The 27,195-nt window shown below is 31.7% G+C and overlaps 1 protein-coding gene across 22 annotated transcripts in view; it reads right to left on the bottom strand.

Moving 5' to 3' along the window:
• The window catches only part of LOC105231156 (sodium/hydrogen exchanger 3), a 56,291-nt gene that overhangs the window by 10,638 nt on the left and 18,458 nt on the right, over positions 1 to 27,195 (bottom strand). For 4 of the 22 annotated variants that reach the window (XR_007423179.1, XM_049459751.1, XM_049459850.1 and 1 more), the window contains exons 4-19: positions 23,212 to 23,408; positions 21,683 to 21,803; positions 21,463 to 21,601; positions 21,167 to 21,384; positions 20,770 to 21,062; positions 19,500 to 19,625; positions 19,251 to 19,438; positions 17,501 to 17,639; positions 16,950 to 16,964; positions 13,891 to 13,947; positions 13,549 to 13,632; positions 13,271 to 13,439; positions 11,376 to 11,495; positions 6,394 to 6,603; positions 2,911 to 3,123; positions 27 to 384 (exon numbers count right to left, since the gene is read on the bottom strand). Coding sequence is in view for 21 of the 22 variants with exons in the window: in XM_049459751.1 (XP_049315708.1) it covers positions 27 to 384; positions 2,911 to 3,123; positions 6,394 to 6,603; positions 11,376 to 11,495; positions 13,271 to 13,439; positions 13,549 to 13,632; positions 13,891 to 13,947; positions 16,950 to 16,964; positions 17,501 to 17,639; positions 19,251 to 19,438; positions 19,500 to 19,625; positions 20,770 to 21,062; positions 21,167 to 21,384; positions 21,463 to 21,601; positions 21,683 to 21,803; positions 23,212 to 23,408 (2,647 nt within the window). In the remaining variant the exon portion in view is untranslated. Of the gene's footprint in view, positions 1 to 22; positions 385 to 2,910; positions 3,124 to 6,393; positions 6,604 to 11,375; positions 11,496 to 13,270; positions 13,440 to 13,548; positions 13,633 to 13,890; positions 13,948 to 16,949; positions 16,965 to 17,500; positions 17,640 to 19,250; positions 19,439 to 19,499; positions 19,626 to 20,769; positions 21,063 to 21,166; positions 21,385 to 21,462; positions 21,602 to 21,682; positions 21,804 to 23,211; positions 23,409 to 27,195 lie in introns of those variants that run through there. The other 18 variants (XM_049459776.1, XM_049459791.1, XM_049459797.1 and 15 more) reach the window with 18 other exon arrangements.

Genomic DNA, 27,195 nt, shown 5'->3' with positions numbered 1-27,195 from the left:
CGCCGCAACTTATATGCTATACTTACCCACTTAACTCCAACATCGAGCCACGCCGCACATTACGCCTATGGCTGGCCGTTACTGGGAAAGGGCCCGAATGCGCTAAATCGCCTATATTAATACCGATGCCACCATGGCCGCCGGATGTGGCGACCGAAATCGATTGTGAACGCTTATCAAGGCGTGGATTCGCATGCGGCGGCTGTATTAATGGCATCAGCGGTAGGCCACTAATCAATGCATTTGCCAGTGTGGGGTCGGAGCCACGTGCTGAACCAGCGCCATCGGTAGGATCGCCCAGACTGCTGCCGCCCCTCGAGCCGCAACTCTCGCGTCGGAATAAACCTATGACAGACTTGGGCTGTTTAGGTTTGTTTATGCCACCTTTTTGTGTTAAATTGTGAAGTGGTTTTTTTGATGATGGATTGTGCATACGAATGGAGGAGTTTGTTTTTTGTTTGTTCGATATACGATATTTCATGAGTGTTTGGGCGTTTGTTATTATTACGTATATTTCGGGTTTTGTTTAATAATTATTTAATTTTTTTAGTTATCATTTTTAGTATTGTTAAGTTGTTTAGTTGCAAAACATGTCATGTCAGGGGTGGACAGTTGCATTATATTTATTGCCATTATTATTTTATTTTTGGATTTTTTTTTTTTTTTTTGAGTTTGTTTGCATAACACACATTCAACGCAGTTTACGTGGAAGAGAAGAACATAGAGGAAATCGAAAAAGGTAAAAAAGAAAGTTAAAATAAAATAAAACACAACATTAGCGGGTGTTTACAGAATTTTGACAATTGGTGCTGTAATACGTAAGAATAATTTTAAATACATCATATTTCAAAAGCTACTCTCTAATTTATTTCATATTATTTGCATATAATTTTTCTCACACACATATTGCTGCAAATATACACTTTTCCAATAATTCTTTAAGAGCGAGTAGATAGTTATAGTTAAAAGAGTAAAATAAATGCGCAAATAATAGTAAAAAAAACTGAAATCGGGGGTATATAGAGGGCATGCAACATTTTGCTTTTAATATACACTCGTGTTAAACATTTATATTTGCATATGCATACTCTCTACTTTTAGTATTAAATATAATATTTAAAGTAATTTCTTTACTAAGCTGCAGTTACGGAATCATATACACAGGTAGGGGTGGATTTTGAACTATACAAGTTTAAGTTGTCCCGGAGGAAGCAGAGGATAAGGAAGATCTCCTCTCCTTCCTGAAGAGATTAGGTGTAGAAGGACCAGGCGAAAAGATAAAATGACTGGCGTGAGTTGTTAATTCGGCTGGAACCGAACTTATCGTAGATACATATACGAGGTATGACAATTAAGTAATGAGACTGAATCCATAATAACCGTATATTTGAAAATTATTCTACAACTCTGCCATCTCTTTCGAAATAGTTCCCTTGGGCAGCTATACAGCGATTCCAGCGCGTTTTCCATGCTTCGTAACATTTCTGGAACGCTTCGCCTGGGATGTCCGCGAGTACCCTCGTCACGGCCGCCTGGATGTCCGTAATCGACTCAAAATGGATTCCTTTGACCACCGATTTCTTTTTAGGAAATAAAAAAAGTCACAGGTGACATGTCAAATAAGGCGGCTGTTGCAACACGGCGATCCCTTTAGAGGCCAAATACTGGGACACGCTGCGGGCGCTGTGGCACGACGCGTTGTCGTGATGAAGGATCCAGTTACGAGCGATGTCTGGGCGCACTCTGTTGACTCATTTTCGCAATCTTTCGGGTACTTGGCAATAGTAGACTTGATTCACAGTTTTCCCGGTGGAACGAATTCTTTGTGGACGATTCCACGGCTATCAAGAAAGGTAATAATTATCGTTTTCACCTCCGACTAGCTCATGCGAGCTTTTTTCGGGCGAGGGGCGCGCGGAGACAACCATTGTGAGCTTTGGGCACGACTAAAAGCACTAGCGCCATACACTCTTACAATTTTAGCGTACGTTTCCGAAGCTGTTTCGCCCAATCTGGCGCAAAATTTTATCATGACGCGTTGCTCTTGATTTCGTTTTTCCATTTTCGTGACGAGCACTACAAACACACGTCTACTCAACTTGACGCAGCAGGCGAACTAAACAAGCTAGAGCGATGGTATGTACAAAATCAATGGAGAGGGGAGGGATGCCGGAAAAAGAGAAAGGGAATTTCAAGGTCACAGGTTTACCACAAGCGCGGCAATAAAATCTCATTACTTAATTGTCAAACCTCGTATGTATAGTTATATTTTAATTCGGATGGTATTATAGTACAGAAGAAGAAACTTACCAAGAAAAAATTACGAGACAATTTTTGATTGAAAATCAAAAAAATATTTGAATTTTTCCCTGAAATTTTGAGGTTATGTGAAAAACGTGAGAGTTAAAGATATCTTTATTACCTACAACTTTGGTATGTAATATTTTTAATAGGACTCGAAATTTGTTTAACCCTTCAGAATTCAATCACTTCATTCTCCTTCTTCAATTTTATTATTTTATCAGCCTTTTCCAAGGGGTTTCAAGCCATTATGAATTTTTCACTTTTTGCCATTTTCAAAGTTCTGATGTACATTTTGAAGTGCGAAAAAATTCGAATGGCTTCTCAGTACTCGGTACTTATTTCATACAAAACTATCGAGATTATACAATACTATCTGTTTCCTTTATGTAATACTCGTATATAATCGCCCTCCTCTAACTTTCAGATCCAACAATAAAAGGTATAGATTTTCGTGTATCAAGCATACATACATATTAATATTCTACTTAAAGGCTATGTACATACATGCCATCTATTTATTTTATTAAAAAAACATTAATTTATATATTTGTATTTAATTTATATCTAGCAGATAATGTACATTTTCATAAATAAAAGAGCACTTACCCAAAAATGTGGCGCTGGGCGAATTATATGCCAAATACTCCTTATTCGAAGCCCAAGCGGGGAATTCGTTCTGCTGCACTGCGTCTGACAGTTCGTCGCCCTGCCGTTTCCACGGCAACTGCGATTCTGTAGCAGTAGGTGTTGCTACACGCCGTTCACCATCTGAATCACGTGAGATATTGTGATCCTCCTCGGGTATTGGATTCTCAGCAACTATTTTGAGTAAAATATTGCAATATTTGAACTTTTGAATTTGTAAAGTGAACAGCACCTTATTTACATAAACTAATTGAATCTATGGTAAGCATACCAATACATATTTATACAGTTATTTTGGTTAGCTAAGCTTAAGCTGAATAATATTCATAAGTTAATAAGGCAATAGGCAGTGTGCATGCGAGTTCGGCAACAAAAGATTAATTTGCTAATTTTTTCATATATTTTTCGTTTAGTTACATGAGTTATGTCGCTTGACAGCCATTCTATAATTGCTTATTTTGGTTAGTATGTTAATTTTGTTATTGCTGCAAACAAAAATATAAAATACGAAACATTTTGTGAACCAAAAAATCAAAACACGCAAAAGAACCAAACAGAATTGAAACGCTAAATTATAGCCATGCACAAAAATGCCATGCTCGTAGTAATTGATGTGTTTGGCGTAATTACAGAATCATTAGAGACCGATTGGAATTTTTTCTAATACAAACGCGATTTGAAAAATTGTTGTTTTTACATTGGAAAAAATTAAACGATTGGCATAATTTTGGTGTATGTTTCTAATTTGTTTGAAATTTCTGAAAATAATGGCTAAATGATAAGTTTATCGATATATTAGTAGTAGTAGTACTCAAAAAGTAGTCAAATTCGAATGGGAATGTATGAAAAATGAGACAGATATATATTTGGTATTGGCTAAAACTTTATACACAATATTCAGGGCTGCTGCTACAATTCTGCCTGAACTTGGTATCAGCACTGACAGTAATTGCTTCTGCATTATACGCTGAACAGGGTATGTTAAGTGTGTCACGATATTTGTCAGGCTCCTGAGAACTTTCAGATTCTTTAGTTGGTTTACGTATTTCAACAACTTCAGGTTTTTTCACGATGTCGGGTTTTCTAGTTTCAATGTAGTCGTTTCTAGCACTTCAGCAATCTTGCTTTATGCCTCTACACTTCGTTCAGGCTCTTGAGGACTTTCAAGTTCTTTAGTTAGTTCAAATACTTAACAACTTTAGGTTCTTTTACAAGCTCGGGTTGTATTGTTTGGACTGTAGTCCTCTCTACCACTTCAACAATCTTGGTTGATTTCTCTACCCTTCATTCAGGTTTTTGAGGAATTTCAAGTTCTTTAGTGGGTTCCAGTATTTTAACCGCTTTCGATCGTTTCTACCACCTCAACCCTTAAGGAAACGTGGGAGACCCAATAAAATAATTATTGAAATCATCAGCGTGACGACCTGAGTCGATTTAGCCATGCCCATTGGTCTGTCCGTCCGGTCGTATGTCTGTATATGTTTTGAAACATGGATCTGAAATTTCGCTCACGTTCTTTTGTCCCCAAGAAGCTGTTCAGTTGTCGGAACCGCCGATATCGGACCACTAAAGCATACAGCTGCCATACAAACTGAAGGAACCTGATGAAGTGCTTGTTTGGAAAACTTTTTCATTTGATGATATATCTTCACAGAATTCGGCATGGATTATTGTCTAAGGCAATGGTGCAATCTGTGAAAAAATGGATCAAATCGGATCACTACAGCATATACGTGCCATACAAACTGACCGCTCAAAGTTTTTCTATGAAATATTCTGTATTTGTGAAGGGTACTAGTATAGCTTCGAGATAAACGAATTTAACGATTATTCTTATTATTATATTTTTCACAGTCCTAACTGAGCAATAATAGTTCGGAAACGTTTTTATTTTTGATATTTTAGAATTAGTTCAAGTAAGGAATTAGTTTTTCAATAGGGACGCTACAAAAGTAGACCGAAAGGGACAGCAAACGACGCCGTTCTCAAGCGTTGAGCGCCACAAGCCACACAGCGAATGTTACAATCGATTTTTTGAAAACCAATTTTGGTGAACGTGTTATCTCACGAAATAACCCAGACAATTGGGCGCCTCGGTCGTGCAATTTGACGCTGTTAGACTATTTCCTGTGGGGCTACGCCAAGTCTATGGTCTATGCCAACAAGCCAGTGCCGATTGCAGCAGTGACGGCCGATTTATGCTTGAAAACCGTCGAAAATTGGGTTCAGCATCTGAACTTCTACAAGCGTCCCCCTGATGGTCACGGAAAAAAAAAAATTTACCTTTCAGTACTACACAGAAGTTAATTTTCAGTATGTTTCGTGCAATTCTCATCAAGCTGCTGTGACAACCTCATTTTACTTATACATTTTTGACAAATAAAATATTAAAGATTTTTAGGTTATATAATTATAAGACCTAATTCGATTCGAGCAGGACTTTAATGAGTGATTATGAATTTGAAATGCAACGACCCATGAATGTACATGTAGGATTTACGGTAATGGGAGTTTTATTTGTGAAAAATATGTGGTATTGTCTACGCTAAAGAACAATGCATGAATTTAAATTATTTTAAAAGCCAGCTATGCAATATTCGTACAAACTACTTTAAAATCCAAAGTCATATTGCCATTTCATAATTAACTAAATGCGCTTTGCATATCATGGGCGCATGCGCAATAACTAAAAGGTATACAATTAAAGTCTAAGATTTTGTGTTTTACAAATTTTGCATTGATGTTTGGGAAACGGGTGATTTATAATTAATTTTGAGGCCGATTGGTTAAGACTTTGGTGGATGCACCTTTTCTAATGATATTTATAGTAAAAATATTCCTTTGTTATTACACATGATGTACAATGATATTGGTTAGAAACGATTTTTGTTGCTATAAGCACCAAAACTTGAAGTTGTTATTGAAGTTTCGATGTAATAAATGCTTTTGATTAGAACAAACATGGATTTTCTGTGTAATCGTATAAGTAATTACAATAAACTCAAATATTTAGGACGCAGAAAAACAATTAGTGCTGCTAAATATTTGCGCCTAAAGCAAATACATAAACGTGAGTTGTATATATTTTTTTGTATATACAATATAAATAATAAATAGTTACACAAAATGGGGAAATGAACGAAAATTTGGTGAGCAAAGAATATGTATATGTTTCGGAAATTATACAAAGCCAAATAATTTTTTGAACAATAATAAACTTTATCCAAAAGAATAGTTTTTGAAAAAACAGCCAGCAACGCCAAACGATTTTGAGCAACATGTTTACACAATGCGTGCTTTTGGCTGGCGGTAGTTTCGACGCGATTTCGAAAACATATTTATGTATTTTTACACTAAATTGCAAAGGCGAAAACTACATAATTTAATTTGTTTATCTGTAGTAGTGGCTACACTTGGTAGCTGTAGTTGCTAATAAGCCTTTACCAATGCACTGGTAGGAACGATCCCGTCGCCAAGGCAAAATCGATTCGGCCGCTGTCGGACCCACATCGGGTGTTAACAATTTCTCCGGGCTGCCATTCTCACTCTTTGATGTCGAATAATGTTGTACGATGCGCGCCTTCGATGCATCGAAACCGGGTAAATTCTGTATGTGCGCTATAAGTGAATTATTATTGGCTCGATCCGAGTCCGCTGTATACGTTGCCACATGTTTAGTTTTTATGTTTTTTTTTTTTGTAAAACGTGTTTTTTCATTTAAATCCAATTTGTTTAAGTTGGCATTTGTATTTGTTGTTATGTGATTTTCATAAGTTTCCCAACATGGTTTTATTTTTATTGTGTTTGCATTTGTATGCGTGTTTATAAACATTCATTGTGGTTGCCAATTGTATTCAAATATTTACAGTAATTTGAAACATCTCAAATCGTTAGATTAATATCATATTTTTTATAAGTAGTGCGTGGTAGCGTTTGTTACACATTTGTTTTGTTTTTTTTTTAATTTTAGAAACAAATGAAAAATATAGAGAAGTGTTTGTGAAAAAAAGAATACTTTTGTTAGATTTTTAATACTGTTACTTTTGTAATAGAAGGGTTAGTAAAAATTTATAAAGAACTGTAAACTCATATCAAATTTCTAAACAGGCCATTTCCAGTTATACAAGAATTTGTGGCTATAGACTTTATGTAAGTAAAAATATTTTAAATAGCATAAATCGAATTATAAAAAACTTTATGTATTTTAAATTATTAATTTTTAAAAATGGTAAGAGTTTAAAAAAAATTAGAAATTTTTTTACATATTAAAAATGTTTTCTAAATAATATTTTAAAAATGTTTTTCTAATTAAGATTAAGATTTAGAAAAAAAATGTTAAAAATTTGTATATATAAAAAGAATTTTTAATTTTTTTTTTAAATCTTAATTAGAAAATAAAGATTTTGTACAATTATATTTTTAATATATTTTTGAATTAAGTTTTTTTTTTAATTTATAGTTATTAAAAATTAAGAAATTTAAAAAAAATCTTAATTTTGTTCTTTTCCAAATTATATTTAAAAAATATTTTTTTAATTAAGTTTTTTTAAATTATTAACTTTTAAAAATATTTAGAATTTAAAAAAAATTGGATTTAGAAATAATTCAGATTTTTTTTTTATTTTTTAAATTTTTTCCAAATAATATTCTTTATTTTTTATATTTTACCAATTAAGTTTTTTTAAATTATTAGTTTTTAAAAATAATCAGAATTTAAGAAAAATTTAGAATTCTTTTATATTTAAAAAAAATTCCAAATTATTTTTGTAAACATTTTTCCAAATTATATTCTTGAAAATATTTTTCTAATTAAGTTTTTCAAATTATTAGTTCTTAAACATATTTAAAATTAAAAAACAATAGAATTTGTTTACATTTTTTAACATGTTTTCCAAATCATATTTTTCTAAATGAGTTTTTTATTAATTGTTAAAAATGTTTAGAATTTTTAAAACAATTTAGAAATTTCCTCATTTTTTTCTAATTTTTTTATAACATTTTAAAAATTCTTTCTAAATTTTTAAAAATATTTTTTAAATTTTTAAATAAAAAAAAATTTATAATTTTTATGTGAAACAAGAGCAAACGTGTATCTGCTCAATAACAATTAATTGTGGATATATTTTAGTGGTAGTGAGATGTTCAATTATTGTGACAGAATATAAAAAGAAAGTTCAGCTATAAACAAAGCACAAAATGGAATAATAAATCAAAATTTTTTAATCCGAAATTTTTAATTCAAAATTTCCATTTTTTAATCCCAAAATCGGAAATATAAAAAGAAAAACTATAGATCGTTTGAACGTGTAAAATATTTAGAATTAAAAAAAAAAAATTAGAATTTTTGTATATTTTTTTAAATTTGTTTCCAAATTATATTTTTAAATATTTTTTCTAATTAAAATTTAGAATTTTTTATATTTTTAAAAACTGTTTCTAAATTATATTTTACAAAATTTTTTCTGATAAGGTTTTTTAAATTATTATTTTTTAAAAATATTTACAATTTTTAAAAAAAAATTTTGAATTTTTCCATTCAGTTCCAGAATATTGTATATGATGCTTCGGCGCAAACTCAAATTCAAAGTGGTAGTGGCGCGAAAGATGAAATTCAAAAACATTTTTTTTAATTTCTATTAACATTTACATTACGTTAAAATTTTCTATTTTACAATACAGCAATTGGATTAAATATTTGTAAACTTTTATTTGTGTTTAGAAATTTTAATAGTATATTGAGTTAAAATTTTCGAAATTATAAAACAAAAAATAATAATTTAAATGTTAATTCAAATATTTTTTTAATATATAACTTGCAACCCTGGCACTAGTATCCAATTTATGTACAAATATTATAAAAAAACAGCGTGCTTTTGTGCATTTGATAAATTTTATGCCTCTAAATCTGGAAATGGACTGGTTATAACTTAAATTTTAGTTACTAATTGGTATACTATTATTCACTTTTATTAACAAAAAAACTTTTATTCGTGAAATGCTATAATTCTCTTTGTCGTATCGTTCAAGCTATTGCCTATTAGAACTGAGACAGGAGTCTTCACAGCACTTATGGTGTTTGAAATTATTACCGAACTGTAAAACTATTAACGATATGCGAGTTCGAATGAAAGTGGCATTTTTGTGTAAAAGAAAATGCTAATAAAAATCAAGCTATGAAAACATATATTTTATATACTTTTATATATATGCATATTGTACATAGATACGCCATACATCTTGCGATTCGCTTAATTTAATAATAAAATCTGGCCAAAATAGACATTTAGGTTACATGAATTTAGAACAAGCTAAAAGTTTGTATGTATATACTATATGTTTACATGATAAAAATAATATACTAAAACTCCTCATTGTTCCGATAATTCACGTTCTGTAAAGAATGTGTTTCGCGCGCTTCGCTCAACTTATGGTTAACATAATCGACCTACTGAGCATCTGGAGACGCATCATTCATTATAGGATAATATGCGACCGATTAGACCACGCACAACGCGCAGTGAAGAAAATATAGCAGCAGACCTTAGAGAGGCGATTCGACGCCGTTCGCAGCAACTCGTACTTATGCATGGAACGATTTGGCGCATTTCACGTCGAGATCTTAAATTGAAATCATACAAAATATAGCTTGTACAGAACCGCCCTGTGGGCTCTTGACATGTTCCAAGAACATCCGGCGTTTTCGAGTAAAATTTTGTTCACAGCTGAAGGCCATTTCTGAATCAATGAGTATATAAATAAGATAATAAATTGCCGTATTTGGGACGATGAACTACCTGAAGAGATTTAAGAGCTGCTATATCATCCAGAAAAAACAACGGTTTGGTGTGGTTTGTGGGTCGGTGGAATCATCGGCCAATATTTCTTTAGAAAAGATGCCAGTGAGAACGTAACCGTCATTGGCGGCCGTTATCCGGCCATGTTAACCAACTCTTTGATGCTTAAAATAGAATCTCTGCGACATTAGTTTCAACAAGACGGTGCCACTTCCCACACATCGCATCAACCTATGGATTTATTGACATAACACTTCGGTGAGCAGATAATTTCACGTTTTGAGCCGGTCAATTAGTCACCAAGTTCGTGTGATGTCATATCCGTAGACTTTCTTCTGTAGAGATATATAAAGTCTAAAGTCTATGCGAACAATCCCGCTTCGATTCAGATCTTGGAACAAAATATCGCGCATCGAAATGCTCGAACGAGTCATTGAAAATTGGACTCAACTGATGGACCATTTGAGAGATAATCTTCAAAAAATTAATGCTTAAGATTGTTCTTTCGAATGATGAAAAACTTTACCCATTAAATTAGAAATTTATGTTTTTTTTTTAAGAGTAGGGAAACTAGAAATGGATCATACTTTACATCAGACAAAAATTGTGGACCATAAAATTATATACTCGTATTAAGTAAGGAAGGGTTAAGCTCAAGTGTAACTGAACATTTTATACTCTTGTAATTTGCATGGAGCAAAGCTAGGTAGTTACATTTAGTAGTTGGCAAAACTTTATGTTAACACCATCTTTAACATAGATCTTACTGTTATCAGAATATGATTTTTTTGCTATAGCAACAGGGGTCCACATATTCGGTACCTGTGGGCTTGAATAATTGGAACCAGACAATTACGAATATAAAAACAAATATAGACCTTTGAACACGATTTTGTTTCTCGATGAGGAGTTTTAGTATGTTATTTCGTTTTTCAAAATTATTTGAAAATATTTACTAACTTTCTGCTTTTTGTAAAGTTATGCAAACTCATTCTAATTTTTTGTCTATTTTATAATTATTTTTATTTTTTTTATTTATATATCTTTTCAACTATATAAAAATATTTTCGTTTTATAAACCTCATGGCATATGCGCATAATATGCAAATACATATATTTACTGATGAAAAATTTGGAAAATTATACTTATACAACCAAATTGGCTAAATGATAATCGCATTTTTACTTGTACTAAGCAAACTCTTAATTAACAGAATTAAATACTGAAAATGTTTAAATTTAGCAAACTAAAATGAAACTGGGTAGATAAAATTTTGTAAAATTAAGAGCAACAATAAGCGTTAATGTTGGGTAAAAGTTGAACAAAGGTATAGTAGAATATTAGCGTTTATGCTGTTTATTGTAGTAGTAGTAGAGGGTACATAAATTTGTTCAACAAATTGCTACTCACGCACACAAACACACACAGCTTACACCGCCAACATATACATGTCAACGATGCAACAGCAAATTGATGCGTGTGTATGCGTGTACGTTAGCTAATACATTATTTAAATCAAATCATAAAATGTATTTTACAAAACTATTGTTTAATATTCGTAGTATAACAAAATGTTTACAAAAATGCATTCATTGCATAGTGTGTACATATGTAAGCGTGTATGTACTTACGCGAAGACTTTGCCGTAAATGTCAAACCATCATCCCAATCCTCGCCGCTCACCACAGTCACCTCGTTCAGCTTACCGAGATTATCTTCTCCTGATTCATTGAGAACATCGTTAATATAATCTTTATATATATGCAAGAATATTAAAAATTTATGGTACATGATTTTATATGTGTTTGAGTTATAGTTAATGAGCATCCAATAGGTCCGCAAAGGTGTGCAAGCAAAAAGGAAAGCAAATATAGGGAGAGAGAAAATGTCGCCAATATGTAGTGAAGTACTAAATTTTCAATAAATGCCAATTAACTATGCTAAGTTATTCATATTTTTTGTTTACATTTTTTTTTTTATATAATATAATAATAATTTGAGAAACTTTATTCAAAAATTAACTGGGTAGGGAAAATTGCTCGTGGAAATTACAGTGGTTTAAATTAAAGTAAGATGGTTGGAAGAGAAAACTCTTGGTCCGTAATTTTTTCAATTATTTCAATATACAAATTTCATGCTAGCTTAAGGAAATTTACAAAAAGTGCTCTTTTCAAAGTTAAATTTTAGTAAATTTGAAACATTTTGTATAAATTTAAGAAGGCTATGTGCAGTAAAGTTTTTTAAAGAACAAGCTTTGCCTCAATTTACATGCAATAATTGTTTTGATCGAGGGGTTACATGGGTTTCACGGCTTTAACAAAAAAGATTTTATTATTTTAGTCGAGAGAATCAAAACAATATGGCAGCAATGGTGGCAAACCATACTCAAAGGACGGTGGACCCACAGACTGATACCGGACATCCATTCGTGGATCGACAGGCGACATGGGGACGTGGATTTTCACCTAACCCTAACCTAAGTGGACATTGGTGCTTTAGAAGCTACCTGTAATTGACGAATTGTCCGACGTGTTCTGAAGACCCTGAGCATCTATTCTTTTATTGCCCTCGCTTTTTAAGTAAAAGGTAGTTTTATGGTGGAAAATTTGACGACACCCATGTGTTTCAGTCCATTGAGAACGAAGCGAAGCGGTAGCCTCAATCATGACAAAACTGTGTAGGCGTTCGTCAGTCCGTGCTATGGAGGAGACTTAAACTTCTTATCACTCCCACGAAGTAATACTTAATAAAAAAAACGCATTTTTCTGGAAACTGTGTTTCTAAGGTCGGTCGTCAAAATTTCTCGCGAACGACTACATCGTTTTAAAGAAATTTCACACAGATTTTCGAGATATAATTTACAAGGTCTTGAACAAAGTATTTCTTTTTTGTTCAATTACAACTACTATTTAAAAAAAGTGGAGCAATTTTCAGCAAAATTTTCATTTTCTCTGCCAAAACTACTATTTTTACTTTTTTTGTGGTTCCGTTGTCCAACACCAAGTTTATGGTCTTAATTAAAATTTCTTAATTTTTTCAAGGAAACCCATGTAACCCCTATACATTTTTGAGTGCCGTTGAATTTATAGCACTTTGGAGACTTATTTAATCATTTTATTTATTTCAAAATATATACATATGTATCCTATATACTACATGAGGCCTACGATGTTGCAGTAAAAAAAAAAAAGAAGTTAAAAATCGTGCGAAAACAGATCCAACTTAATGACAAAAAATTGCTTTTTACTTTGTAAAATGCCCCTCATTTTCATTAAGTTTCCAACAGAGATTATCAATATCCTTTCCTCTAATAATTTACTAAATGCAGTCATTAATATTTATATATTTTTTTTCTTTGTGTGACTCATACATAAGCCTAGCAGTTTAACGTAACCTAACCTATATTATTGTTTTGATTAAGGAGAGCAAAAGCTGAGTTCTAATTTAATTCCACTACCCTTTAAAGTTTATAATCACTTGAAAATCGTTTTTTTTTTGTATTTAATTTACTTTTTGGCACATTTACCTATTTCTAATCTACGATATTTGTTAAGTGAATTGTGATTATGTTTTCTGATTAGAATTTTGCGAAATTGATGTTTCGTTTTGTTCGTACCATGCGTAAATTGTTTCGTTGTGCCATTCTGTTGGAAGTCGTGGAAAGAGACGTGATTCTGTTTAACGCCGTCTGGTTGCTGTAAATAAAATGCTACGTTAGTCATACTCATATATAATATATTAATATATAAGTATATATGTAAGTATATTTGTTAGTAGTTAGAAATGTATAAAGTAGCGGCATACCTTGCTCGTGCCTCGTTTGCTGCGCTTGTGATGTTTCCGATCGTTGAACATTCGTCGGAAGTTCATTTGCATTTTGTAATTTACCTGTAATGTGTTTTAATTAGAAGTGAATTTAAATTAGTATGAGAAAATTGCTATGCGATATTTTCCAAGAGAATGCATTTTGTTGCAACGCTTGTGTAGGATATTAGTGGGTATTCGGATTTTGTTTGTTTACAATTTATACAATTCAGCACATAGATTTTTGTTATTAAGTGGTGCAAGTTAACATTTACAGAGATTTGTCAAATTTCGTCTTAATTTGTGGTTGGTTTAAACTTCTACTTTAGTTTGGTGACTTACCTGCGTAGACAAATCTCTGTCGTCTACTGCGTGTCGGCTATAACTAAGGCGGCGGTGCTGTAAAATAAAAATGCAATTCACAAGGTATTAACGACACGTTTTCGGTTTGAGTTTCGGTTTTATTGCTTTGTAGGGAAAACACTAGGCTTACACTAAGAATTCAAAAATTAGTTTTAGCTTGCAACAACTAAGCTCCTACGAGTATTCAAAGGAAAGAAGAAGAAGCTGGAGTAAAATTTGGCTATACATGTACATAATAAAATATTAATAATTACTATAATAAAATTTTAAAAATATAATAATTAATTTTACTAAAATTTCATTTTTGTTTTATATATTTTTTAATTTTGTTTTTACTTTAACTCTGCTTATTCACAAAGTACTGTTTTACTGAATTTAAAAAGCATTTTTCAATGCAGTTATATTGATAAAACAATAACAACATATAGCTCGTATATAGATATGTAGCAATAAAAATACTAGTAATTAGCGAGTTCTGTTACTGAATCGATAATAGTATAATAATATTAATGTATATTGAAACCAACTCTTTTTTTTTAAATGTTGGCGATATGCCATATAAATAAATCAATATAGACGTCTTTATCAAAACAATTACGTGGTTATATCAACGAAGTGAATTTAAAAAAAACCGATTTTTTGGCGAATACCGTCACTTAAAATGCCAAATAACATTACATCACTTTTTATAAGTTTGCAGATGAAAGAAAACGATATAATAGAAACCACTTATTTTGAAACAAAATTTAAGTTTTGGTTATAAAATGGTTATATACTGGTTATATCTGACAGAAGCAATTGAAAATGATGTATTGAGTCGTAATCAATAAAAAATTCATTTTCGCCTTTTTTATTGATACTTTGATTTGCATTCTAGGTGACGGTATATTTGAGAATATTTTTTTGAAAATTTCAAGTAGATCCGATAAATTTTTTAGAATATAGGAGAGTATTCGTAAAAAAATTAATTTGGTCTAATTGGCTCCGAAAACTAAAAATACGTTTTTTTTTTTAGAGTCGGAACGGCTTCACCGAAATGACTGGATTAATCGAGTTGAAATTTTCAGGCGGCATTCTTAGATATATCTTTCAGGAAATATTTGAAAGAATAAGATTTTGACAAACATTAAGCGGTTACATGGGTTTACGGGTTTCCAAAAATATTTAAAAAAATTGTCCTGAATTTTCAAGTTGATCCGAGTAATCGTTTAGTATCTTCGAACTTGTGCGCTCGAGGTTAGCTAGGCTAAGTGCGCCGCCTTTAAACGCGTTTTTCTTGAAACTGTGTTTCTGAAATTGGTTGGTAACATTTCTCGAGAACTATTCTACCGATCTTGGTGAAATTTTACTCAGGTCTTTGAGATACAATTCTTACAGATTTGGACAAAGAATTTTTTTTCGATTACAACTATTTGAAAGAAATATCACGAAATTTTTATTTTTTTGCAAAAAAACCCTTTTTTTTTCTTCGTCCAAGTTAAGGTTTTACCAAAAATACATATTTCTTCACTTTAGATGATCCTGTAAGGAGTTATCCTGCCTAAGCGGACGTATCTTTTCTCCGAGGGGTTACCAGAAATGGCGTCGCAATGCCCGATTTTCAAATTTTTTGTTCCAAAAATTTCAGAACTTCTTTGATACAATAGTGTATATTTGTAGCAATAAAAAATTCTAAAAAAAATAGTTAATTTTTTATATGAAAAAAAAATTGTTGAAAAAGGCTGTTTTTTACCCGATGAAATCCATGTAAACCTTTAAATAAATGATAATAAAATTTGGTTTTCAAAATCTTTTTTAAAAAATAAAATTTTTTACGAATAAATAAAGTCTTTGAATTTTTTTTTAATGGAACATTTTGTCAAATATTAAAACTTTGACTAGTCCTTCAATCATTACCCATATTCATCTAAAAATTCTTTTTTTTTGGATTTTTTGACTTTCAACTAATTTTCTTTTTTTTTTGGTTTTTGGATTTGTTATAATTTTAAACAGAAAAATTTTCTTCACTTCAGACAACTTTTTATAAAAATAAATGATTATTAAAGTACAAAAAAATTTGTAAATATTAATTAAATAAAATATTTTTCGAAAAAATATTCACAAAAAAGCCCTTTTACTGACTTGCTAAAAATATTATCATTGACATTTAAAACTGTTCTAGTATTTTCCTATACTTTTATAGCAACAATTAAATTAAACTAATATTAATATTAAGAAATAATGTGTGTGAAATAAAATTGTGCATAGAAAGCTTTGATTTACATGTGAACTACCAGTGTAGGTGCAAATTTAGCAAAATAGACGCCAAATACAAAGAATAACACACGTGAAGAACATATTTTTGGGCTGTGACAGTAATACTGGTGCTAAATCGATTGCCTCGATGCTTTAATAATACCAAAACGACTGAACCAATGTTTGAACGTTATGGTCCCAGAAGACTTTCAATTATTTGTCATATACTATAAATAATATTACTATTCAATTTCAAACGTAGTAACACGCTTCGAGATCTATGCTTTTTGAGCAATATGAACAAACATTGGTTCAGCCAAAGAGGTAGCGCAAAGACAAATGAAAAATTTTGTAACTGATTTGTGTCTACAAATAGAAAAAAATGCCTATTTTCACTGTTTGCAATGTGTTTGTGTATGCAAGAAATGGTGATATATAGGACACTTATTATAAATATATATTATATATGGTACAAAAATAGTTAAAAGTTTTGAAAAAAATTACACATAAACACAATTTAGTAAATGAGCTCATAATTAATAAGATATTATTTAATTATTTTTATTTTAGTTAGCTAAATACGTTAAATTTAACATTTTTACTAATTATTTTAAACTTTGTTTAGCATGTTTTTGTTTTATTAATTATATTATAGACAATTTATTTGTTTATTGAATAATTTTTATAAGAGCTTGGATAATGTAAAAAAAATTCTGACAACAATTAACAACCAACAAGAAAGTAGCAATAGTAAATGGATGCAAATTGTTTGTAAATAGTAAAATGACCAATTTTAGCCATACCATTTGCATCGATGCCTGTTTGTAAGGTTTTATTTTCAATTTTGATAATTGACATTGAAGTTGGATAGATTTTTCAGCATTTTAGTTTTCCCGATTATTTTCAGAATAATGCGTAAATATATAAATATTTATATATATAGTTTTTTAATACGCGTATAGCGATTCGTTGAAACATAAAAAGAGAAAAGAAAACATTTCAATTTCGACGCATCAATTAGAGCATTATTAATACACTTGCTATTTTTAAATTTGAATAATACATATACAAGTATGCATAGTATGTAAATAAAAATAATATACAAAAATAATAATAAAAGCTGTATATGAAGAGTAAGAGAGTGTTGTGAAGAAAATGTATGTATGTGAAGCAATAATGCAGAATTAATAAAAAATTAATAAGTCTATATTGATTAATATGTATGTAAGTGTACACGTATATATTGTATTGTAAATCGGTGTGGTTTGTACTAACTTCAGGTATAAGCTATACTACAAAACTTTAGAAAGGAAAATATATAATTTATGAAATTATTTAATGTTATAATACAAACCCTTCTATATGGTTTCAGCTCCTCGGCAAGCAGATGGTGTATTTTTGCATCTGTAAGATCCTTCTTCGACGGATTGTAGTCCAGCTCATGCATATCAAGATTTCGTGAGCAACTGTTGTCCAGATTGGTAAGGCTTGGACTATTTTTTAGGATATAAATAAAATATTTAAAATTTTTATTAAGTGATAAATTATTAAATTAATATTTTGTATACAAAATAATCATAATTCAAAAGCATGGTAGAGGCAGAAATTTTTTTTTTTCAAAAGCAGTGACAAAATTATTTACAAAAAAAAATTTTTTTTAAATATTTATTTTTTTATAATTATCAAAAAAATATTTATTTTTTTATATTTATATTTCAGTGACTTAGCTTTTCTAAGCTTAGTAGATAAGTGTCAAAATTATTTAAAATAATAATCATTCATTAAAAAGAATTACTTTTTATTTAAAATAATAATTTTTAATGGCTTAACGTTTCAAAGCTTAATAGTTAAGTGTTACCTTTGTTCAAAGTTTCTAAAAATTAAATTTAGTAAAGCTGCATATTCCACTTGTGCCTAAACCATGCTTTTTGAAAACCCATAGCTTTAATGATATGAATCTTTTATATATAGTTAAATCATATAGACAACGAATAGGCAATGTGTGAGGTGAAAGTATATCTTAAGTGTTCTACGTAAAGTTAAAGTTTGGTTCATACAATATTTATTCAAAAACATAATAAAGTAAACGAATTTTAGTTACAGTGCATATTTTGTGGAAATTTATGCATAAACATATTTTTGTGTTTAAGGATTTATTTAATTTTTGTATATTTTTTATTATTATTTTATATATGTATATTTTTTTTTATTATATTATTATTTTTTATATTTTTTTAAATTTTTTGTTACTATTTGTTTTTAATATTTTTTAATTTTTTGTTATTATTTTTTTAAATGTTTTTTATTTTTATTTTTTTAAATAAATAATTTAATTTTTTTTTTCAGTTTTTATTTTTTATTGAAAGAAAGATCAACAATAAAACAAATTTCGGCTCAGAAATAAAGCTTTTTACATTATCTGAAAACTATTTTATTTAACTACTGCTAATTAACTGTTACTTTTAAGGGTGATTATTCAAAAACCATGTTAACAACATAGCTGAAATTTTCTCTGTAAATGAGCTCTTATTTAGCATTGTAGAAAGTAGGAAGGAATAGGGCTACTATTTTAGTTGTATATATTTAAAAGGCGAAAATTTATATACATTCGAGAAATTTTGGTGGCATAATAAGCTTTGCTTTGTTTTCTTGGCAACTTTGTGATTTAACATAACCAAAAAAAAAAATAATAAAAGGCTTAAAAATTTTTTATCAAAGGAGCTATGATAATTCAACACTTAATTTACGCACTCTAATGTAATGTAATATTAACTTTACTACAAACAAAAATTAAAAATTTCTTTAAAAATTAACAAAAAACCAAGATAATTTCTATAGTAACAGGGACACATGCTAGCTAACAGTAATGTCACTACAAACAAATATAATTAAAATGAAAGTATTAAACTACTACGGGAAAGAGTATTTAAAAATCCAAATAATATTTAAAAATCCAAATTAAAACTGAAAACAATTCAAATCAAAATTAAAATTAAATCCATCTCACAAGTTGAATCTTTTCACATTTTTGTATCACGATAGTTACACATGCACATATTTCTGATTTTTTTTCTTTGCTTTGAATTGTTCCAAAATTCGTTTACCATGTTGTGTAAATAGTTGGCGGTGCCCACCTTCCACCAATACAATTACTGGTGTAATTTCGGAACAGTGCACTCATCGATTCGGTGGCCGTTATTTGTCCGATGGTTGATGGATTACGACGCATCACCTCCATAGCATCACGCATCGTGAGTTTCGAATAGGTTTCAATGATTTTAGGTTCAGCACCCTATATAAACAATAATAAATTGTTAATTAATAAATAACATAATACCAAACGTGTTTTTTACCTTTAAGTCTCTGATTACCAGCGGCCGGATAAAGCGGTTATCAAAACGCTTGAATTTATCACGCACATTATAATTGCCAGTCTTGCCGATTATATCTTCAATTCCGGCCATTAAATGGTCCATGAACTGTTTGGGATTAAAAAAATATAAGTTTTACACATGAATATTAGTTTTTTTTTTATTTTTATTTTTCTTCAATATTGCATTTTTATTGGGTTTCATTTCTGATCCAAAGATCGCATTAGATTACTAAATGCAGTAATTAGTGAAGCCATAAAAGTAAAACTTCTGTAATTCGAAATTATAAGACTTCAAAATACTTTGTGGCTGCTAAAAAATTGCTCAGGCGTTAAATTTCTATTCTCACCAGTTCGGTGGGATATTTGAAAGTGTGAACTCCGAAGTGTTTGAGTCTTAATCTCGCAAACCTGGGACAATAAAGAAGGAAGATGGGCTGAGATATTTCCACCTCGTCTTCATCCAAACATCTTCTGCAGATGGCAGCCGGTTGTCAACCTAACACTATGGACTCCACAACTTGGGAGAGGCTAGCCTTACTGAGGGAAAATAGCTCACTTTATGTCTTAACAGAGCATTGGCCTGTTAGAATCCCCACAGCTAGGAAGAGGCTAGCATTGTTGGAAAAGAGCTCACCTGATCTCTTGTTACTAATTTTGGACCAAAAGGAATCCTCTGACAGCGTATGACACGATTGTATCCCAGTGCTGGCCAAGTTTCCACGAAGACCAGCCATGCAGTAGTAGAAAACACGAGGAGAGGGAACACGACCCATTCCCATTCTACTGAAAACGGAAATGAGGTACCCTATTCTTGTCAGCTCATCAGCTTCACACTAGCCAGAAATTCCGCTGTGCCCTGACACCCATTACTAGTTTTATCACAAAGTGACTCGATGATATTGATAACGAGGTTAGCCATTCCTTAACCTACCCTGAACGCACAGTTAGTGAGCTGAATGCTAGTACCGCCGGTGAGCCTGAGAACACCACGCACACTGAAGAGCGATGATCTCTCAAAACTCTCCAGCTGGTTTGTAAGTGTGATCTCTTCTACGGCCCTCTACCACACAAAGACCCTACAGAACATAATGAACTAGGCTACGGTGTTGTAAAGCCAGAAGAGTACTTTCGGTGAGAAACCCCAACTTTTGGTAACGACACCGCTGCTGCAGTACAAGGTAATTGATGTCTTCTTTATTCGTTTAGTTACGCAAATTTATATTTCTAATTGTTATGTCTATGAAACTTACACGTTCGTGTATGCGCTCATTCATTGTCGGCTTCCGCTTGCTTGCTCGCTTCACGTTCAACATCTTTACCAGCGGTTTTATCGTTATGCCTTGCAGGAAAACGGTAAAATAAATCACCGCTATTGTGGTTGTCACATACATATCCTTCTGCTTGACAATCCGCTCATCAACCAGCAGCACCAATGCGAAGGCGACCGCACCACGCAAGCCGCCATAGGACATAACAAACTGATCGACACGTGACAACTTGTGCAATCGGAAACGATTCGCTAACGCAGATAATATCACAACGCCTATGTGCAGAACAGAAATGTGATATATAATATACATACATACTTACATTATATATCGAGGTATACATTTAAACATTAGGTTAAAGGATAATGGGAATTCTTACCGAACACACGATATACCGAACAAAATGTGATAGTCAACAGCACAAAGGCAGTATTCCACACGTGATTATTGTTGACTGTTGCTACACCAAGGAACATGAATATGATTGTTTCAGATGAACTGGATAACATTTTGAGTGCGTATTTTATTGTTGTATGTGATTTTTGTGAAATATTCGCTTCAACATAGTTTTTCATTGTGATGCCACAGAAGGTAATACTGAAGGACAATTAAATTTTACAATTTTACTTGTATGCAATGTTAACGGTAATTGTAATGAAAACGGTTTTTACTTACGCTAGAATGCCGCTCATGTGGAATATTTCCGCATTGAGATATGCCAAGTATGCCATTACGAAGATAAATATCGGTTCAATCACGCGCACATGATCGGTGAAACGCGTCACCAAACCAGTAAGGAAGCCCCAAATGATGCCTAGAAGAGAGCATAGTTAACATGAAGCTGGTGCCAAATAGGGGACTGTACTATTTGCATAAAATTAAATATATTACTTACCAATAACAGTACCGCCAATGGCAACAACAAAGAATGAACCTACACCACTAGCAATATCTTGAGCTATTATATTTGATATGCCGATTTCGTTGTATACTTCCATCATATGATACATTACGACCTTAATAGTAAATAATTTTAGAATGTAGTAAATGGATTTTAACAATATTAATTAGAGTTTAGATAATTAAAATACCAAATATTCATTAAGAATGCATTCTAGTGTAGATATTTGAAAAAATCGAATTCTTTTCGTAATTCGATAGTTTAGATACTAGTTAAGTCGTTAAGTTATAGTAACAGGTTTTTCAATAGGGACGAAACAAAAGTAGACCGAACAGCAAACGACGAAAGGAAAGATATACGGTCCAATAACGAGTCCAAATTATTAAAGTTTACCGCCAAAATGCAAAGTCAGTGACCTCAACTTTAAGAGCTCACGTCCAATTAATGGTCGTCATTATCGTCCTGTCAGATCAACAATTGAGCATCTAGTGGAAAAATTTGAATCCATAGGCACAATACAAAATGTTCCCGTGGCAGTGAGACAAAGAAGTGAGCATTAATTGAGGAATACCCAAATAGTGTCTCACTCGTCGTTCTCAAGCGTTGGGTATTTCTGTGACGTCGTTGTGATGAATTTGGCTTAAAGGTCTTGGCCTACATCCTTACAAGTTCAAATTGACGCAAGAATTGCAGCCGCTGGACCACCAGAATCTTCGTATATTCGTGAATTGGGCTGAGCAACAACTTGAAAATGATCCGAATTTTCATCGAAAAATTATCTTCAGCGAAGAGGCTCATTTCTAGCTAATGGATTCGTCAATAAGCAAAATATGCGTTAGTGGTCAGGCAGCAATCCAAACGTACTCCATGAGTCTCCATTGCATCCCAAAAAAAAAGTACTTTTTGGTGCGGTTTATGGGCCGGCGACGTCATTGAGTCGTACTTCTTCGGTGATGATCAAGACCGGCGCGTTACTGTGAATGGGAATGGCTACTTCTAAATGATAACCGAATATTTTAAGCCGGAATTGATATGGACTTGGACAATATGTGGTTCCAACAGGACGGCGCCCCAAGCAACACAGCGAATGTCATAATCGATTTATTGAAAACCAAGTTTGATGACCGGCCGTTATTTGGGGTAACCGAAATTTTATAAAATATTTTTTTTTTTTGTTTTGAATCTGCCTGTTTTATTTTTCAAATGAACACAAGGCTACAATTCATAGCGACGAGAACACGGCCTTTTTTCCGTCTACTTTAAGGACGCTTAACTTATTGAAAAATATTATTATTTTTTATTATTTTTTGTACTCTTCAAGTATAAATAAACTAATCTTAAACAATTTATGGTAAAAATATCAAAAGTTTTTTTGTAACAATTGCCAAAAAACGATCGAAATTTTAACCTGTACACTAACATACCATCTTAATTTACATAAATCTAAAATATATTCAAAAATATAATAATTTATTGATTTCGAAGTTTCCATATTAAGCAAACAAAAATTTTCAACTACTTACTGTCACAGCATCGTTCAACAACGATTCGCCAAACACCACTATATACAGCACCTCGTTAACGTGGATCTCTTCGAAAACTGCTAAAACAGCTACAGGATCAACAGCAGAAATAAGCGCAGCGAAGAGGAAAGTGTCCAAAAACCGTGGCACTTCTGGTCCAAACATGCCAGTCAGACCACAGCCCCAAAGAGACAGACCTTGAAATAAATAATTGAAATATGCACATACAAATTTATAACTCAAAATTAATTTATCGAATTGGTAAACATATAGAGATAGTGGAAACATAGTGTGTAACTTTGTATATGCATTTACATATTCATTGGAAAACTTTTTGACATGAAAAATCTAAAATTTCTATAACAAACAGCAACAATTGCCAATTTTTCAATCACTGCAACTGTCAAAATGTACTAAAATATTGTTTCTAAAACCATCTGCAATATGTTTTTCTGCTATGCTTCTTCTATTTTGCTGCGCAGCTTTCATAGATCGCATACATAGTTGTACATATGTACGTATTTATGAACGTACAAATGCATATATGTACATATGTATATGGAAATCATGTTAGTTGCCATATTTTATGCTTTTGACGCACGTGCGATGACTTCAAAATGAAATGAGTGAATGGCAGTGTTTTCGTTGTATTTGTATTGATGCCAAGGGGTCACAGAACAGTCAAGTGCCATATTCCGGATGCAACGTGAGTGCTTATGCATTTGATAAACACTTGTAAAAACATACACAGTGCGATTTCTATTTATTTTTGTACACTTTTTTGAGCATTTTTCTGCTGTCACTGACAGCTATAGCTTTGTAATAAGAGCAGCTCAGGTAGAAAAGCACAAGCATGTTGATGGATAAAGTATTTTAAGACTACATATATTTAAATATAGAAAACTTAGATACATATTTCTTCAACTTTTAATATATGGTAATCTAAAATTTCACTTTGGCAGAGTTAAGGGGTTAATGGTTTCGGTCGAGCAAATATTTTTTTCTTATTTACAGAATTATTATTTTTTCATTTTTAAATCAAACTTTTTATTATTTCAAAGATACATATTTTATAAAGATTTTGTGAAATTTTAAAAACTCGGCCATTAAGACGTCATTTTCGTAGGCTCTCAGCAAAAAAGTGCCTCCGTATTGACAGCAGAAAATTCAGAGAATCATAAGAATAAATGAATAAAAATAAAAAAAACTTGAAAAAAATAATATGAATAAATAAAAATGTTATTTTTGCCGACGTTTTTCAAAAAAAAAAAAATAAAATTTTGGTGAAACTTTAATTTCTCGCAGTTTTTTTTTAATAGTTTTAATAGAAAAAACATCGCTCAACTTTTCAAGTGTGTATCTCCACAACTATTATCCGGATAGACTTGAGCATTTAGGACAATATTTTAGAGATGTTATAGATTTAAATAAGACAAGAAAAAAACATGGAAGTTTTGAACTCGTGAAACCCATCCAAGACCTTAAGACAATTTTAATACGATATTAATGTGATTCTGAGATAGAAGAGATGATTGATAAGAGTTTTAAGCTAGCTAAGGTAAACCATAAATTATACGAGTATTACCACAAGCATACAGAAATAAAAAAAAGGATATAAGAAGAGCCTTATCTCGGTTTTGGTGGGCAGTAGCTTTATATATGCTATAGTGGTCAGATATTGACAACTTCGAGAAATGAGCAGTTTCTTGGGGAGAAAAGGTTGTATGCACACTTTCGAATCGAAACTTAGAAACAGAGAGTGTCTGATTCGCGTATAGGTAGGATTTCGCCAAATAAAAATATTGAATAAAGAATTTGTCTCAAATTTTGTATTTCTAACAAAATTTCGTATGCGGAAACGTTGCGAATGTCGGAAAAGTATCAGAGAGATGGCAAGAGAGTTCAACATCTCTCGTGAGTCCTTTCAAATGATTTTGGTGGCTATTAAATGAGTTCTTGCTCGACTCAACCCGATAAAGCTGAATTTTTCTCAAAAAGTGTACAATTTCTACCGAATTTAAAGCCAAAATTGCAACGAATACCATCGATCAACCAACGTATTCATCAGATTTGGTTCCGTGTATTTTTTTTTTTTGTTCCTCAAACTGTTGGTCATCAGTCGATCGAAGATATAAAAAGAAAATTCGCTGAAGGAGTTGAAGGTCATCCCAAAAAGTGCTTAAAAAGTGTATCGAGGACTAGAAAAATTGTATGTATTACATCTGGTGGGAATTACTTTGAAAGCGACAAAATAAATATTGATGAATAATTATATATTTTACGTTTTATTTACAAATTCTGGGTACCTTTTTGTCACAATATATATATACTTATATATTTTATAGGTTCAGGGTTACAATCATCTCTTCAAACTTAGTACACCCTGTTAAGTAGACTTATATCGCTGGCATAAAACATATCTACAAATGCTTTGAATTTTCACTACTTCTTAGCATGCTTACTACATTTCTAGCTTTATTTATGTGTTTTCAGTAATCATAAAAAAAGATTTAATGTTTACTAACTGCAAAGGAATGCGCAAATTTTTCAAGATATGCATAAATGTACTTACATATACAAGTACATTATCGGATTGCTACAACCATTGTATTACTGATCGCAAATGTGATGCATTTCAAGTTGCTTACTTGCTTAAGCAATTATGACTAGCTAGTCAACAATACTTCACTGGCAAAGTACAAACAAGTTGATAATATGGTACTATATATATATATATAATATTTACTGATTCATTAATAGCTTGTTATTGTTAAGCGCCACCGATTACTTAAGCAAAAGCACATCTGCGCACAGATACTCGAATTCATAAATGATCTAAGTACACACAATCAATTAGAGATTATTAACAAGTTCAACGTAAATTACGTAGAGATCACTGCTGAAGCAACTCATTGCTTTCAAAGTACATACATATGTATGTTAAGAGACCAGTGCAAAAGCCCAAACAGTTGCTACTATGAAATAACAGGTGGATGGAATAAAAAGAGCAGCTTTGAATCGTTTAGTGGAGGTTTTAGATTTTTATGGGAACATTTGCTGTAGTAAACAAATAACATTAAGCTTACTGACTTTTTAAATAAGTATGTTTTATTATTCAGTTATATAATTTTGTATCGATACGGAGCGTGCTTCCTTTTTTGAAAATTTGAATCCATAATGTCAAATCAGTTGTTTTTTTTGATTTTTTGAGCGATATAGCTTCGCTCTACGGGCTCTTCAAAAATTCCAAGAAGATCCGACGTTTTCCAGGCAAATTTTTTTCAGGGATGAGGCTTATTTCTGGCTCAATGGGTATGCAAACAAGCAATATTACCGCATTTGGGACGAAGAGCAACATGAAGAGATTGAGGATCCAGAAAAAACAACGGTTTGCTGTGGTTTGTAGGCCGGTGAAATTATCGGTCCATGTTTCTTCAAAAATGGTGCCGCTGACTATTTGATGCCTGAAATTGAAGCTCATGATCACAGCAACATTTGGTTTCAACAAGACGGTGTCACTTCCTACAAATCTCATCAATCAATGGATTTATTAAGAGAACACTTCGGTGAGCAGATAATTTCACGTTTTGGGCCCCTTAAAAATTCAACTATATTCTCCCGGTCTTCTTTTTTGTTATATTTTTTTTTTATTTTCTAATGAGTTTCATCCTACTTCGATTTATTTTTTGCTTTCCAAAACGATATACCCTGGTGAATAACTAATTTTGTGTGAGTTAAATTTATGCGAAGCAGCTTACTGCAGTTCTCGAATGACAGAAACGAGTCACGAAAAGTTTTTATGATGTAGGGAAAAATGCATTGTGCTTGCATTGTACTACTGTAATTTATTTATTTGTTCCTCAAAAATTGCAAACTATTTTCCGCTTTCATTTGCAACACGTGGGATGAATGGAGCCGGCAGCAATTTCCCATTCAACGTCAGTCAGAAGCAGCAACAACGTCAGCGGATTGTATAACTGCAGG

The sequence above is a fragment of the Bactrocera dorsalis genome, chromosome 1 (genome assembly GCF_023373825.1).
Source record: "Bactrocera dorsalis isolate Fly_Bdor chromosome 1, ASM2337382v1, whole genome shotgun sequence".
In the NCBI taxonomy this organism is placed as follows: domain Eukaryota; kingdom Metazoa; phylum Arthropoda; class Insecta; order Diptera; family Tephritidae; genus Bactrocera; species Bactrocera dorsalis.
Note: the sequence above shows the minus strand (reverse complement) of the source record. Positions and strands in the feature narration are given on the sequence as shown.